The 11,937-nt window shown below is 37.1% G+C and overlaps 1 protein-coding gene across 1 annotated transcript; it reads left to right on the top strand.

Moving 5' to 3' along the window:
- The first annotated feature begins 1,286 nt into the window (after positions 1-1,286).
- On the top strand, positions 1,287-10,496 carry LOC122667402 (uncharacterized WD repeat-containing protein C2A9.03-like). The gene is made up of 9 exons (XM_043863671.1): positions 1,287-1,427; positions 1,567-1,734; positions 1,913-1,999; positions 4,928-5,062; positions 5,205-5,315; positions 9,285-9,376; positions 9,466-9,571; positions 9,692-9,778; positions 9,955-10,496. Exons 1-9 carry the CDS (start codon positions 1,296-1,298, stop codon positions 10,366-10,368), a joined length of 1,332 nt encoding a protein of 443 aa, XP_043719606.1. The 5' UTR covers positions 1,287-1,295; the 3' UTR covers positions 10,369-10,496.
- The last annotated feature ends 1,441 nt before the right edge of the window (positions 10,497-11,937 follow it).

The raw sequence follows: 11,937 nt of genomic DNA, 5'->3' as shown, positions 1-11,937 counted from the left end.
GCTGCTCGGCTCGTACCGTATCACTTTAGGGATCTCAGCCGTCGAATCTGATTACTTTCAAACCTTTAACTCAATGATTATCTGAATCGAACGGTTCATAATTCTTTAGCTTCTTTTAGTAGTATCAGTTAAAGCGCATTGTTAGTTTGCTCATTATTTATAGACACGCTCTCCTTGCCATCATTTTCTTCCGATAAAGGAGACGTCTTTTTCGACCCAATTATATATTTTTCCCTCAGCAAATTAGAAATACAGAGAGTGAAGAAGAAAAGATGAGATTCAAAGAGAAGGTTTTGCGCTGATTTTGGTTTAGAGATCTTCATTGCGAAGGTAGAATTTCTTTTTTTGATGTGCATATTGTAAATTTTTTTTTAAAATTTTGTTTTACCATCTTTTCGACAATGTTTGTTTTTTATTAGGTTTTGTTACAGGCAATCTATTTGATGTTCTGTTATTGTGACTTCTTGAAAAGCTAGGGTTTATGGAATTTTTAGGTTTGAGTTTTAGAGAATAAGTTTTGTATTTTTATTTTTCTAAAATTATTGCAGTATCTGTTTTCGTGCTGGGTCAGAGTTGGGGCAGACTTGAAAAGATTACAGAGCGACATCCCAACGAATTCTGTGTAATCCTTAGTGAATTGAGAGGTTTCAATGGAATAAAAAAATTTTAATTTGGTAACATTGCAGAAACCCTAGGATGTATCTGGTTGCTTTTCTTACGTTTTTATTTCTTTTCATCGTAGCGTACATGCAGTTAATGTTGCATAGCTTGGTTGTTACTAGATTGCGGTTAGCAGTTCTGTCTGTTAGTTCCTGAAATTCCGTTATTAATTTCCCTATTGATCTTTGGTTTGGAAAGAAGAGAAAAGAAGAAGAAAGAAAATTGAACCTAAATTTGAACACTCTCCATTCCATTTACTGTACTATCGGATGCTTAGCTTGTTAGAATCCCTGGAGTAGATGCAGAATGGTTTCAAAAACTTAAGAAAAGGGTATATATATGCATATTGTTAGCCACTGGATATATAGTACAACTCTTGGTGTAAGCCATTAACTTCCCAATTTTAGCATTTGAAATGGGGGGGGGGGGGGGATTGTACATCACTTTTTTATCGAGGATTTGTATAAATATTGTTTCCTCATCCTTAAGTGTTTTATCGTTTTGAAAATTTCAAAGAGTTTGTGAGCTTTTATAACATAAAGATTATTGTTTATACTGTTGTGACAAATGGAATTCTGAAAGAGTCTTGAGAATTTTATCCTGATGAGTTCCTTGCGTAATTACAGATACATAGCATGTCATATTATCGAAGGGCGGATTTTGATTACATGGTTGACGAGGGAGAGATGGCCGATGTTGTGGATGAGATGGATGAAGAGTACTATGATAGAGATGATGGAGAAGCAGAGCTTGATGACTATGATATGGTTGGTTTTATTTCCTATTCTTGGCAGTTTATATTTTTAGAATCTTAGTATACTGATTTATTAAGGTGATTTTTTGTATTTATTGGCATACTTTTTTGTATCTCTCCTTTATGATTTGGTGATATCTTGAATTTTGTAGCTTACAAAGGCCATTGACATATCATCTGCGCAAGCACGGAAAGGAACAGATATTCAAGGAATACCATGGAACAGATTGAATATTACAAGGGAGAAATACAGGCAAACAAGGTTGGAACAGTACAAGAATTATGAGAACATCCCTTCATCTGGGGAAGTCATAGACAAGGTTCTTTTTACTCTTTGAAAGATATTTTTGCACAATTTATTTTATTTTATTTTCAATTGTTCTTCATCTTTTACTACCCAACACCCCCCCCCCCAAAAAAAAAAAAAATTTTTATTTTTTTTCTCTCAATACTTTTGAGTGGTGGACAGGGGAATATTGATAATATTGGTTTATTTAGGCATGTAAACCTATGGAGAAGGGTGGAAACTACTATGAATTCCAGCACAATACAAGGCTGGTGAAGCCCACAATTCTACATTTCCAGGTTAGTTGCCTTTTCAAGTGAAAGTGTGAAAGTGTGCGTCCGTGTGTGTGTGTGTGTGTGTGTGTGTGTTCTTCCTTTAAAGTTACAAAGCTTTGTACTTGTATTTTTTTTTTTTGCGGGGGGGGGGGGGGGGTTGGGGTGTATCTTACATGAATTCAGTTATTTGTGCATGCGTGAGTGCATCTTTGCTCTTGCTGGTCCCCAATGTCAAGGTTATCAAACTTATGTTTTTGTTGGAACTGTCTGTGTTTGGGTGGCATGCTCCCTTTTTTTTTTGAGAAAGTTATATTCTGTGTGATTAGTTATATTGAAGGAATAATTCACTCGTTCATCACATCAGGTCCTATCAACTTGAAATCTATCTGTCATAAAAAAGCAATGACTCATTAATATTTGTTTCTTAATTTAGTATTATATTTTCTTTGATTCTAATTCTATATACATTAACTTTCCATAATTTCTTCTGCTTGTTGATCTTTGCTGGAACACATCTGGATAGCCGAACCTGTTGTATGCATTTTGTTTTCCATAAAAAATATGTTTTGCCTATTTTACTGTCATATTCATGTCAGTTGTCGTGTTAAAAAAAATAAAGGGTGTACCCAGTGCACGAGGCTCCCGTCACTACGGGGTATGGGTCATAATGTACTCAGCCTTACCCCTGCTTTCACAGAGAGGCTGTTTCCAGACTTGAACCCATGACCATTTGGTCACAATGGAGTAACCTTACCGTTGCACCAAGGCCCGCCTTCTTGATTGAAGAAACTATAAATGAATAATAAGAATTGCCATCAGATAAAATTGAAACTTCAATAAATGAGTAAGCTAGGATACTTCCATTTTGTCACCATCCAAATCCAGGATCTTCACATGAGCAACCCCTTCAAGAAGATCATGTACACAATCACCATGCATACTACATTTGATTTTATATTGATCGTCACTCAATCCAACTCCATTTGATGCCTCAGTTAGGGAGGACAAGTCATCAACTCTAAGTTCTTCAGGTGCATAGGAAACATTTCTTTCGGACAATTCCCTTATAGATTTCTCGTGTGTCCACACACGTGTTATGTCGGGCACTTGCATGGACACAAGTAGACCTTGTTTGGACCCTACTTTGCATTTTGCCTTTAATCTAGCTCAACATGGTCTTACATGGATGTTTCCTTTCTATCTTAAATTTTTTGTTGATTGTTTCATTTGAATTGCTTTACTAACATGAATCAAAATACACCTTAATACATACACTTGCGCGCTTTGCCTTTAGTTGTACTGTCTACTTACCTTTTCACCTAAGCTATAGTCTTATCTCACGTACAAATGGGCTAGACTCAATGATGCAGGGGCGCTTTTATGTGTTGGCTCGAACCCGTTTGAGAACCCAGATCGAGAATTGGATCCAATTTTTTGGGTTCAGTAGGATATTTAATTAATTAATTTATTAGGGTTTTTATTAGTTGGGATTTGTCTTGTAATCTTTTAGTTAGGCTAGAGTTTTATTCCTTTTGATTTTAGAGTTTAATACCATTTTGATTGGGTTAGGTATCAAGGAGATAGATTTTAATTCTATTTCTCTTTTAGATTTCTATTAGGAAACTCTTAATTTCTTTTTATATATATGCTTGTACCCAATTCATTGGGCAGATTGAAAAGAATGGAATGATTTGATTTTGTGAGAGCCTTGGTGGTCAGTGCGTGTGTGACTCCCTCCCCCCCCCCTCTTCTGTTCTGTGCGATCTAATGCTCACTTTTTCTATTTCTTCTTCTTTTATTCTTTCCTTCCCGGTGTCCCTGTTCCTGTGATACCAGCAACCTGAACTGTTGCTATCGATCTCTACTTCTTCTCTCTCTTTCTCTCTGAGATTTGAGTCAAAGGCAACCCACCCCTGGGCAAACAAACCCTTAGAGCCTCATCCCTTAAACCCTATCCAGTGGTGAGAACCAAAGCATCACAAAGAGTTGTTTCTCTGTTTACCGCCAGTTTCAGTTTCACACTTTAAATTCCTCTTCTTTACTTGCTGATTGGGACAGATATTGACGAGAATCAAGAGGCCATTAGGTTAGCAACCTATCCCTTAAACCTCGCATTGATTGGATTCCTCAAGTAGTAGTTTCCAGCCTGGAACCAGTTCTTCTTCCCACTGGTTTTCTGGATCGAGTTTGGAGGAAGAAGATAACCTCACATCATTCTTCCTCTCTTTGATGCAATTAATTTTCTCTTGTTTTCCCTAAACTGCCGCTCTTATTTTACTTTATTCTACTTTGTGCATACTTTACATACCTTTCCAAGTGTAGCCTCATACTATAAATGCTAATCCCCTTTGTGTCCTGGCAGCCAAGAAACTCCTTAGACTTTCTGGTTATATACCAAACTGCCATTATTGCCTTAGTACTTGGTTTTAATTGTTTGGGTGGCCCCATAAGCGACCTAAAAAGGGATAACTCGTCCGGGTTCTCATCAATCAAGCTTACCTGTACAAAAAAAAAAAAAGGGTTGGAGTGGGGGAGGGGCACAAGATAATAGAAAGTACTCTTCCATAATCTACATATCAAACGGTGCTTATGTAAGGGTGCCTCTCACTTTTGGGAAGGAACTTGGATTACCCATATGGAAATATTCAAATACATGGCAAGTGCAACTGACCAATTAAATTTGCAGAAACCTGTCCACGTATCTGGATTTTGGGAGCTGCTGTGTGACTGTGTCCATGTCACACGACACCTATGTAACACCTGTATAGGTGTCCATACATCATAGATTTTTATAGGGGATGCATTTGAGAATGTTTTAGTACTTGATTGTTTCTCCTTTTTCTTCTTGGTTACACATGAGCTAAATTTCCCTGTTCTCTTAAGTTAATTTCTGCATTAGATTATATACTTGAATTTCACTATTTAGATCAACAATGCCCTTTTTATTTGCAGCTCAGGAACTTGGTTTGGGCCACTTCGAAGCATGATGTATATCTAATGTCAAACTATTCAGTTATTCACTGGTCCTCACTATCTTGCAACTCATCAGAGGTCCTCAACTTTTCGGGACATGTGGCTCCAGCTGAGGTTTGACTCCTCCACTTCCATGTTGTGGTGTTCCTTTTTTCCTTTTGGTCTTATCTTCTTGTTCTGGTTCCATATCCCCCCCTCTTTCTGTGGGCATGCTTAATGCAGCTTGCTGAGAACTTCTTTTGTTTTGTTTATCTAGAAATATCCAGGGAGTTTATTAGAAGGTTTTACACAGACCCAGATTAGCACACTTGCAGTCAAGGACAATTTTCTGGTTGCGGGGGGTTTCCAAGGAGAACTTACTTGTAAGGTGAGTCTATTTTTGCACAGCTACATATGTGGGCAGCAAAGTGGCACAAAGAGTTGCCAGTTCATGTTACACTGATGACTTTTTGATTTATTTAGTTGAGCCAAAAATATTCAAAAGGCTATCCCTCTATTGTATCATGAGTATTCCATCTATATATATATATATGTGTGTGTGTGTGTGTGTGTGTGTGTGTTTTCATAGTTGGGGATGGAAATTCATGGCTTCAGGGTGGTTTGCATAATCCTACTCCAATCATATAATTAACCCAATGGTTAGCCCAATCTGTTACAAGTTTGAAAAAATTTAAGAACCTACTTCCGCTTAAATTAGAAATATTAAAGTATAAAATTCATGTTTATCCGTGCGATATCCTTGTGTAGCAAAGTGGTAGTGATAGAGTAGGGTTTAATAAAATTCCATCAAACTTTTAAAATATAAAAAGAGAAGTGCGAAGGAAAATAGTGTAGACAAAACATTCCTTTTTATTAAAGAGGGGGGTGGGGAATATCTGCTAAATGTGGTGTGCGGGATTTAAAATCTTGACAATGACCGTGCTACCATGGTGTAGGACAGGTTTTGGAAATCTAGAAAATTATCCTAACTGAAGGTAGGAAGGCTGGGAAGGGTATCTGACTCATATATCTCAGCATACATGCTGAAATTCTCAACAAGTACGGCCATAAATGAAGAAACAAACAAATCATATGTGCAGAATTTCATGCCAAGTATGCAAAGGAAAATTTAATAAAAGAAACATGATAGATCAGTACCTTCCTATGCTGTCCCATATGGACGAGTTTCAGCATCCTTTTCTAAGTGATTTTGGTTTTCGACCACTTTTCTTTTCCTAGAAATTGAAGGTTAAGGATTATCAAACTCAGAATCAGAATCCGAAGAGGATTGTATAGAAATGTTTTCTTCTGACTCAGCAGAACTAACTATGCTGGTTGCATGTTGTTCTTCCTCATCATTATCATCATCGCTAGTGTCTTCTAGACTGATGACGAACTCATAACCATACTTTGTTCACTGAACAAAGTTTGCATCATGGTTAAAAGTTTAGTTCGCTCGGTTATATCAGGTTCTTTGATATAACGAGATTTTCAATACTCAATTATATCTTTAATTGATTGGAAACGGTCATAGACTGGATCTGTTTCAAGGACAGAGAATTCTGCACCATAAAACAAATTCTTTCTACTTGTTCCATTATCATCCAATTTAGATGATCCAGAACTAGTTAAAGTCAGGTTTAGATTAGAACAAGATAAAGTCTAGGTTAGACTTGATAGAAGTTCCTTAGATTCATTATTTAGATCTAAACTAGACACAGTACTTAATGACTCTATCTAAGGTTTTTACCAACCATAGTTATCTAGTCGGCAAGGCAACCACGGCGTTTGAGGGCCTTCCTAAGCGCCTTGGCTATAGGGCGGCCATAAGGTGTCGCCTTGAAACAAGGCGTTCTAGTATTCTTTTTCTTAGATAACCATTTTATTCGGCACAAATAGCATATTAAAAATTATATAATTCTACTTCTTTGCTAAATAAATGCTAAATAAATATTAAAGAGTCAAACCAATGCAAGATATTCATAAAAAAAACAAATTAACGAACTAAGGTCATCATATTATCATAGCTATATAGCATCTAAATATGAAACAACATTATAAATTATTAAATATAAAGAATAAAGAGTTGGTAAATTATTATACTTACCTGTATGATGCCAAAATGAGTGCCTAGACAGTAGGCCCTAAGGTAGGAACAGCAACATAAGAATTGCCGGTGGGGGTGGAGAAGCCACACTATCATATCATGATTTCGACAAAATAACAAAATGATGTCTATGATATGTATTCACAGGTCTACATTCTGCTGATGGTCTCAGGATGAGGATATGTCATTCAATTTATTATAGACAAAAGAAATGAGCGCTGAAAAATAAAAAATAAAAGAAAGAAAAGAGCATAGTGCGTCACGGGGAAGAAGGAAAAAAAATTTTGTAGAGAAGGAGGCGGCGGATGAGAAGAAAGAGAAAAAAAAAATCAATTATCAATAGGCCTAGGCAGTGGGCCCTAAGGTAGGAATCGCCGGTGGGGATGGAGACTGGAGATGTCGCTGGTGGGGGTGGAGGCTGGAGAAGCAGCAGCAGCATAATAAATAAAAAATTAAAAAAAAAAAAGAAAAATAGAAGAGAAGAAGAAGAGGAGAAGGTTACTTACCTTGCTGGTGACGTGGTAGTCGGAGGAAGCTTCGTCGGCGTCAACGTCAGAATCGATGGAAACTTGGAGTTGTTCCTTCACCACTGGTTTTTCTCCCAAACCCAAATAACGAAGAAGAACAGTCTAGGGTTTTCAGTTTTGGACTTTAGTTGAAAAAGAAGAAGAAAAAGTCTTTTACACCCTTGATAACATGTATCTCAGTGTAGATAATACACGTACACTAGCCAATTAAAAGTTAGGAAATAGAATAAAATAATAAAAATAAATGAATGGGGTTTTTATAGTACTGATTCAATGTTTCTCAGTGTAGATTCTCCATATACACTTTCCAATAATAAGTTACAAAATAGAATAAAAAGGTAAGTACATAAAATAAATTTAACAACAAAAAGCGACCACCTTGGTCACAAGGCGTCCTAAGGCGTCGCCTTGGTCGCCTAGGAGACGCCTTGGTGACCAAGGCGGTCGCCATTTGTACATAATATAAGGTGCTCCATTGCCATGTGCCCATATTTCTGCCTGGAGGCGACGCCTTGATAAGTATGTTCCCAACTAGACAGTACTTACTAACTCGAGCTTCTCAAAATAACATCAAACTCTAGGAAACAGTAGTTTTTAGGGAGGATAAGAACTCCTCAAAATATGGGAATGATCCGATGAGTGGTTTGTGAGTAATATGAAAATCCGCGCTCTCTCGGGCAGAGATCCTTGAACTATAAACAGAGCATGAGATAAGAAGTTAAACCCAGGTTTCCCACCCTTTGATCAAGACCAGAATCCCTATCTGTAATGGTTTCTCACCCCTGAATCCCTCAGTTATGTTGCAGAACAAACAAATCATAAATTCATTAATCATATTCGTGTACAAGGCTGTAGCCCCTCACAAACTTATATAGAAGACCAGAAAACATATTCAAACACCAAAAAGGAAAGGCCTAATCAAATCCTTAACTAAGAAGGTAACATAAACAGACTAGGAAACTAAAATAATGAAAGAAACTGCCTCAAAACATGACTCTAACTAAACTAATGCAATAAATCCCGTTTTCCTACTGTCTACCCATATTTTAGGCCCATTAAAATGGCCAATTGCAAAGTAAACCAATGGTATCAATAGCCCAACACCTACATTACCCAACCCAAAGCTTATTTTCAATAAAATAAGGCTAATAAGCTCATTAGGTGACTTATCTGCATCAATAATTGGCCCTTATAAGTATATCTTTCAACACATTTTGGCATTCATGTGTTCGTTGTTTTTGTATTTGACCACATGGAGGCCATAGATCTTGACTAACCATTTACTTGAGATCTATTAATTATATTTAGTAACCATTTAAATATTAGTATTATTTGATTTTAATACATTATTGTTTTCCACTTGAAAAAATTGTCATTTTTTTTTAAAGAATTTATCTGCTTTGTCTAAAATTAGTTGGCTCTCCACCACACCTGTGAGAATTTCTGGCCGACCTTGGTCTGAACCAGCTTGGTGACCGTGACGCTGAAGACAGAATAATAAAATGAATACTGCTGTGTTTGACCTTTGCGTGCATCTGTTAAAAGGTGTCTGCATCCATTTGGTTAACAAAGTGTGCCACTCTGCCTGATATTTTCCTCTATGGGGACCCACAATGCCCATTTGTATTTTTGCTGGAATAAGTAAATATCTATTTATTATGTATTTATTTCCTTGAAGTTCATCTTCATGATACCATGCCTTCTCTTTGATCTTATTCTGCAGCGTTTAGATCGAAGGGGAGTTAGCTTCTGTACACGGACAACATATGATGACAATGCAATCACAAATGCTATCGACATATATGATAGCTTGAGGTGTTTTCTCCTTTCTCCGTTTCTCTAAATTTATATAATAGGTATATCTTTTTTGGAAAGTTAAAATCTGATTTAGAAATTGTTTGCAGTGGTATAGTCCATTTCATGGCATCAAATAATGATTGTGGGATACGAGAATTTGACATGGAGAAGTTTCAGCTTTTGAACCACTTCCGCTTCCCTTGGCCAGTGAATGTTAGTCCTTTACCCATTTTAATTATTATTAGTGGGTTTCAGTAATAGGAGTTTGGTAATCATTTCAGTTTCTGAAATGTCACTAGAATAGTTCATTTTTATGGTGTAAACTTGTTGCAGCACACATCCATGAGTCCAGATCGTAAGCTTATCACAGTTGTGGGAGATCACCTGGATGCATTGCTTGTCGATTCACAAAATGGGAAGGTATATTGGTTCTTATAGTACGTTTATTCCATTTTTGTTCTTTTTTGTGCCTCCCCCCCCCCCCCCCCACCTTATGTGATGGCCAAGTTTAAAACATAAGGTATATAGTGGAAAACAATGGATGTATCTCACAATGTTTGTTTTTTTTGTTTCAAAAAATCTTTTTGATGATGCAGACGGTGGCAACATTGGCTGGTCATCTAGATTACTCATTTGCTTCGGCATGGCACCCAGATGGCCGCACCTTTGCCACTGGGAATCAGGATAAGACATGCCGAGTATGGGATCTTAGAAAACTATCAACACCTGTGGCAATCCTCAAGGGAAACCTGGGTGCTGTCCGGTCAATCCATTTCTCCTCGGATGGGGAGTTCATGGCAGTCGCCGAACCTGCAGATTTTGTCCATATCTATAGCACAAAAGTGGATTATAAAAAGCGGCAAGAGATTGATTTCTTTGGGGAGATCTCTGGTGTATCGTTGAGTCCGGATGATGAGTCTCTTTTCATAGGAGTGTGGGACAGGACATATGCGAGCTTGCTTCAGTACAGCAAAAGACATTCATATGGTTATTTGGATTCCTATCTGTGATTCATCTTTTACAAAGACTTGTTCTGTGTGTTACCAGTTCTCTCAAGACAAAGGTACAGCTGGGGTTTTTGATATAATGTGGTTGATCTGGCCGGTCAAGATGGCTGTAGAGAGAATCAGAGATGCACAAGAATTATCACATGTACAGGAGGACAGCAGTCTTTACCCAGGCCAGATATAATCTGTTTAATTGTTTGTAATGGGAAACGGGCTGCATAGTTCTGTTGCCATTATAAGTTACTTTTGACCGATCTGTTGTTCCTTCTCATCTTTCTTGTAAAGTATTCTGAAGTTTAAGTTCGCAAATAAACAAATCATGATTTCTTGTTTTTTGAGTTCCAAGTTCCGACCAAAGTTCTTAATTTTTTCGACATTATGAAGGGACATTGAATTTTATTTTTTTTGGGTTGAAAAAATAAACTTACCGTAAACATAATAAAACATAGTGCTGATGTTCTCTGTGCCGCAGCGCAGGCTGGGTCATGGGATGGGTATTTCTGCCATCAGGGGGGGCAGGGTGGTTATTTTGCCCACCCTCCATGTGTCTGGGCGCAGCTGGCACAGAAAACATTTGGCATAAAATTTATTATAGAGTTCTGTGTCAGGCATTTATTGAGTGAGTTGAGCAGTTAAGATGTGGTTTGTAGTTAAGTTGGGTTGATGCCTTAGAGTGTTGTGTGATCCTTTCTTTTACTTTTTATTATTAATATTATGTTTCTTCTGGGATCCTTGTAGTTGATCCGTTTAGTTGGGATAAGATTGAATTGTTGTTGTTGAACTGAGAATTTGTGAGGTCGACCCCATTTAGTCAGGATAAAGTTGAGTATGAACTCTTTTAAGTCTTCTTTTTACTGAGAATGAAACCTTGCTTGAACAAAAAACAAAAACAACGAGTAACATTAAGAGAAAGGGTACATCTTGTTGTCAGCAAGTATGATGAAAATTAACTTTCTATCTGTCTAGTTCTGGTTTATAATAATCTTATGACTATTATGGAGACGTTAGTTTATAAGCCTAGGAAGAGAGATGACGTATTGATATATATTGCAATATCTAACTTTGTAGTTTCTCAGTTTTCTTAATGGTATTTCTTCTTTTTTTTCATAAAAAAAAAAACATTGTTTATTCTCTTTATCTCCCTACTAGAGACCCTAGTAAACCCAGCTAATGTTCAAAACTATGAGCTAAGACTTGCTTGTAATCTATTTTCTTTCTTTCTTCATAATTAGAGAGAGAGAGAGAGAGAGAGGATTTAAAAAGTTGTTGAATATCTAATAGTAATAAGGCAAACATGGTTCAGGACCAGTTCTTGGTTTGATCAGACTATAACCACAATTCCATATGAGCAAAGTCCAGACTTCTCTATACTCGATGTCTTTCCTTACTGCATCTTTAATCCCTCAATGTAATTGCTTTTCCTTCAGCTTCAGCTGCTAAACATGATACTTACTATTTTGTTTATGGGTGAAGGCTGTGTAGTAGCAGTATACCGTAAGCTAACACCCTATGTGTCAATCTCTCTTCCTTCCTTCTTTTGAGGGGTAAGGGAGTCATGTCAAAGGGGAAAAG

Source organism: Telopea speciosissima, chromosome 7 (assembly GCF_018873765.1).
Source record: "Telopea speciosissima isolate NSW1024214 ecotype Mountain lineage chromosome 7, Tspe_v1, whole genome shotgun sequence".
NCBI classification, from domain to species: Eukaryota; Viridiplantae; Streptophyta; class Magnoliopsida; order Proteales; family Proteaceae; genus Telopea; species Telopea speciosissima.
The sequence above is the reverse complement of the archived record's forward strand: the minus strand, read 5'-3'. Positions and strand labels throughout refer to the sequence as shown.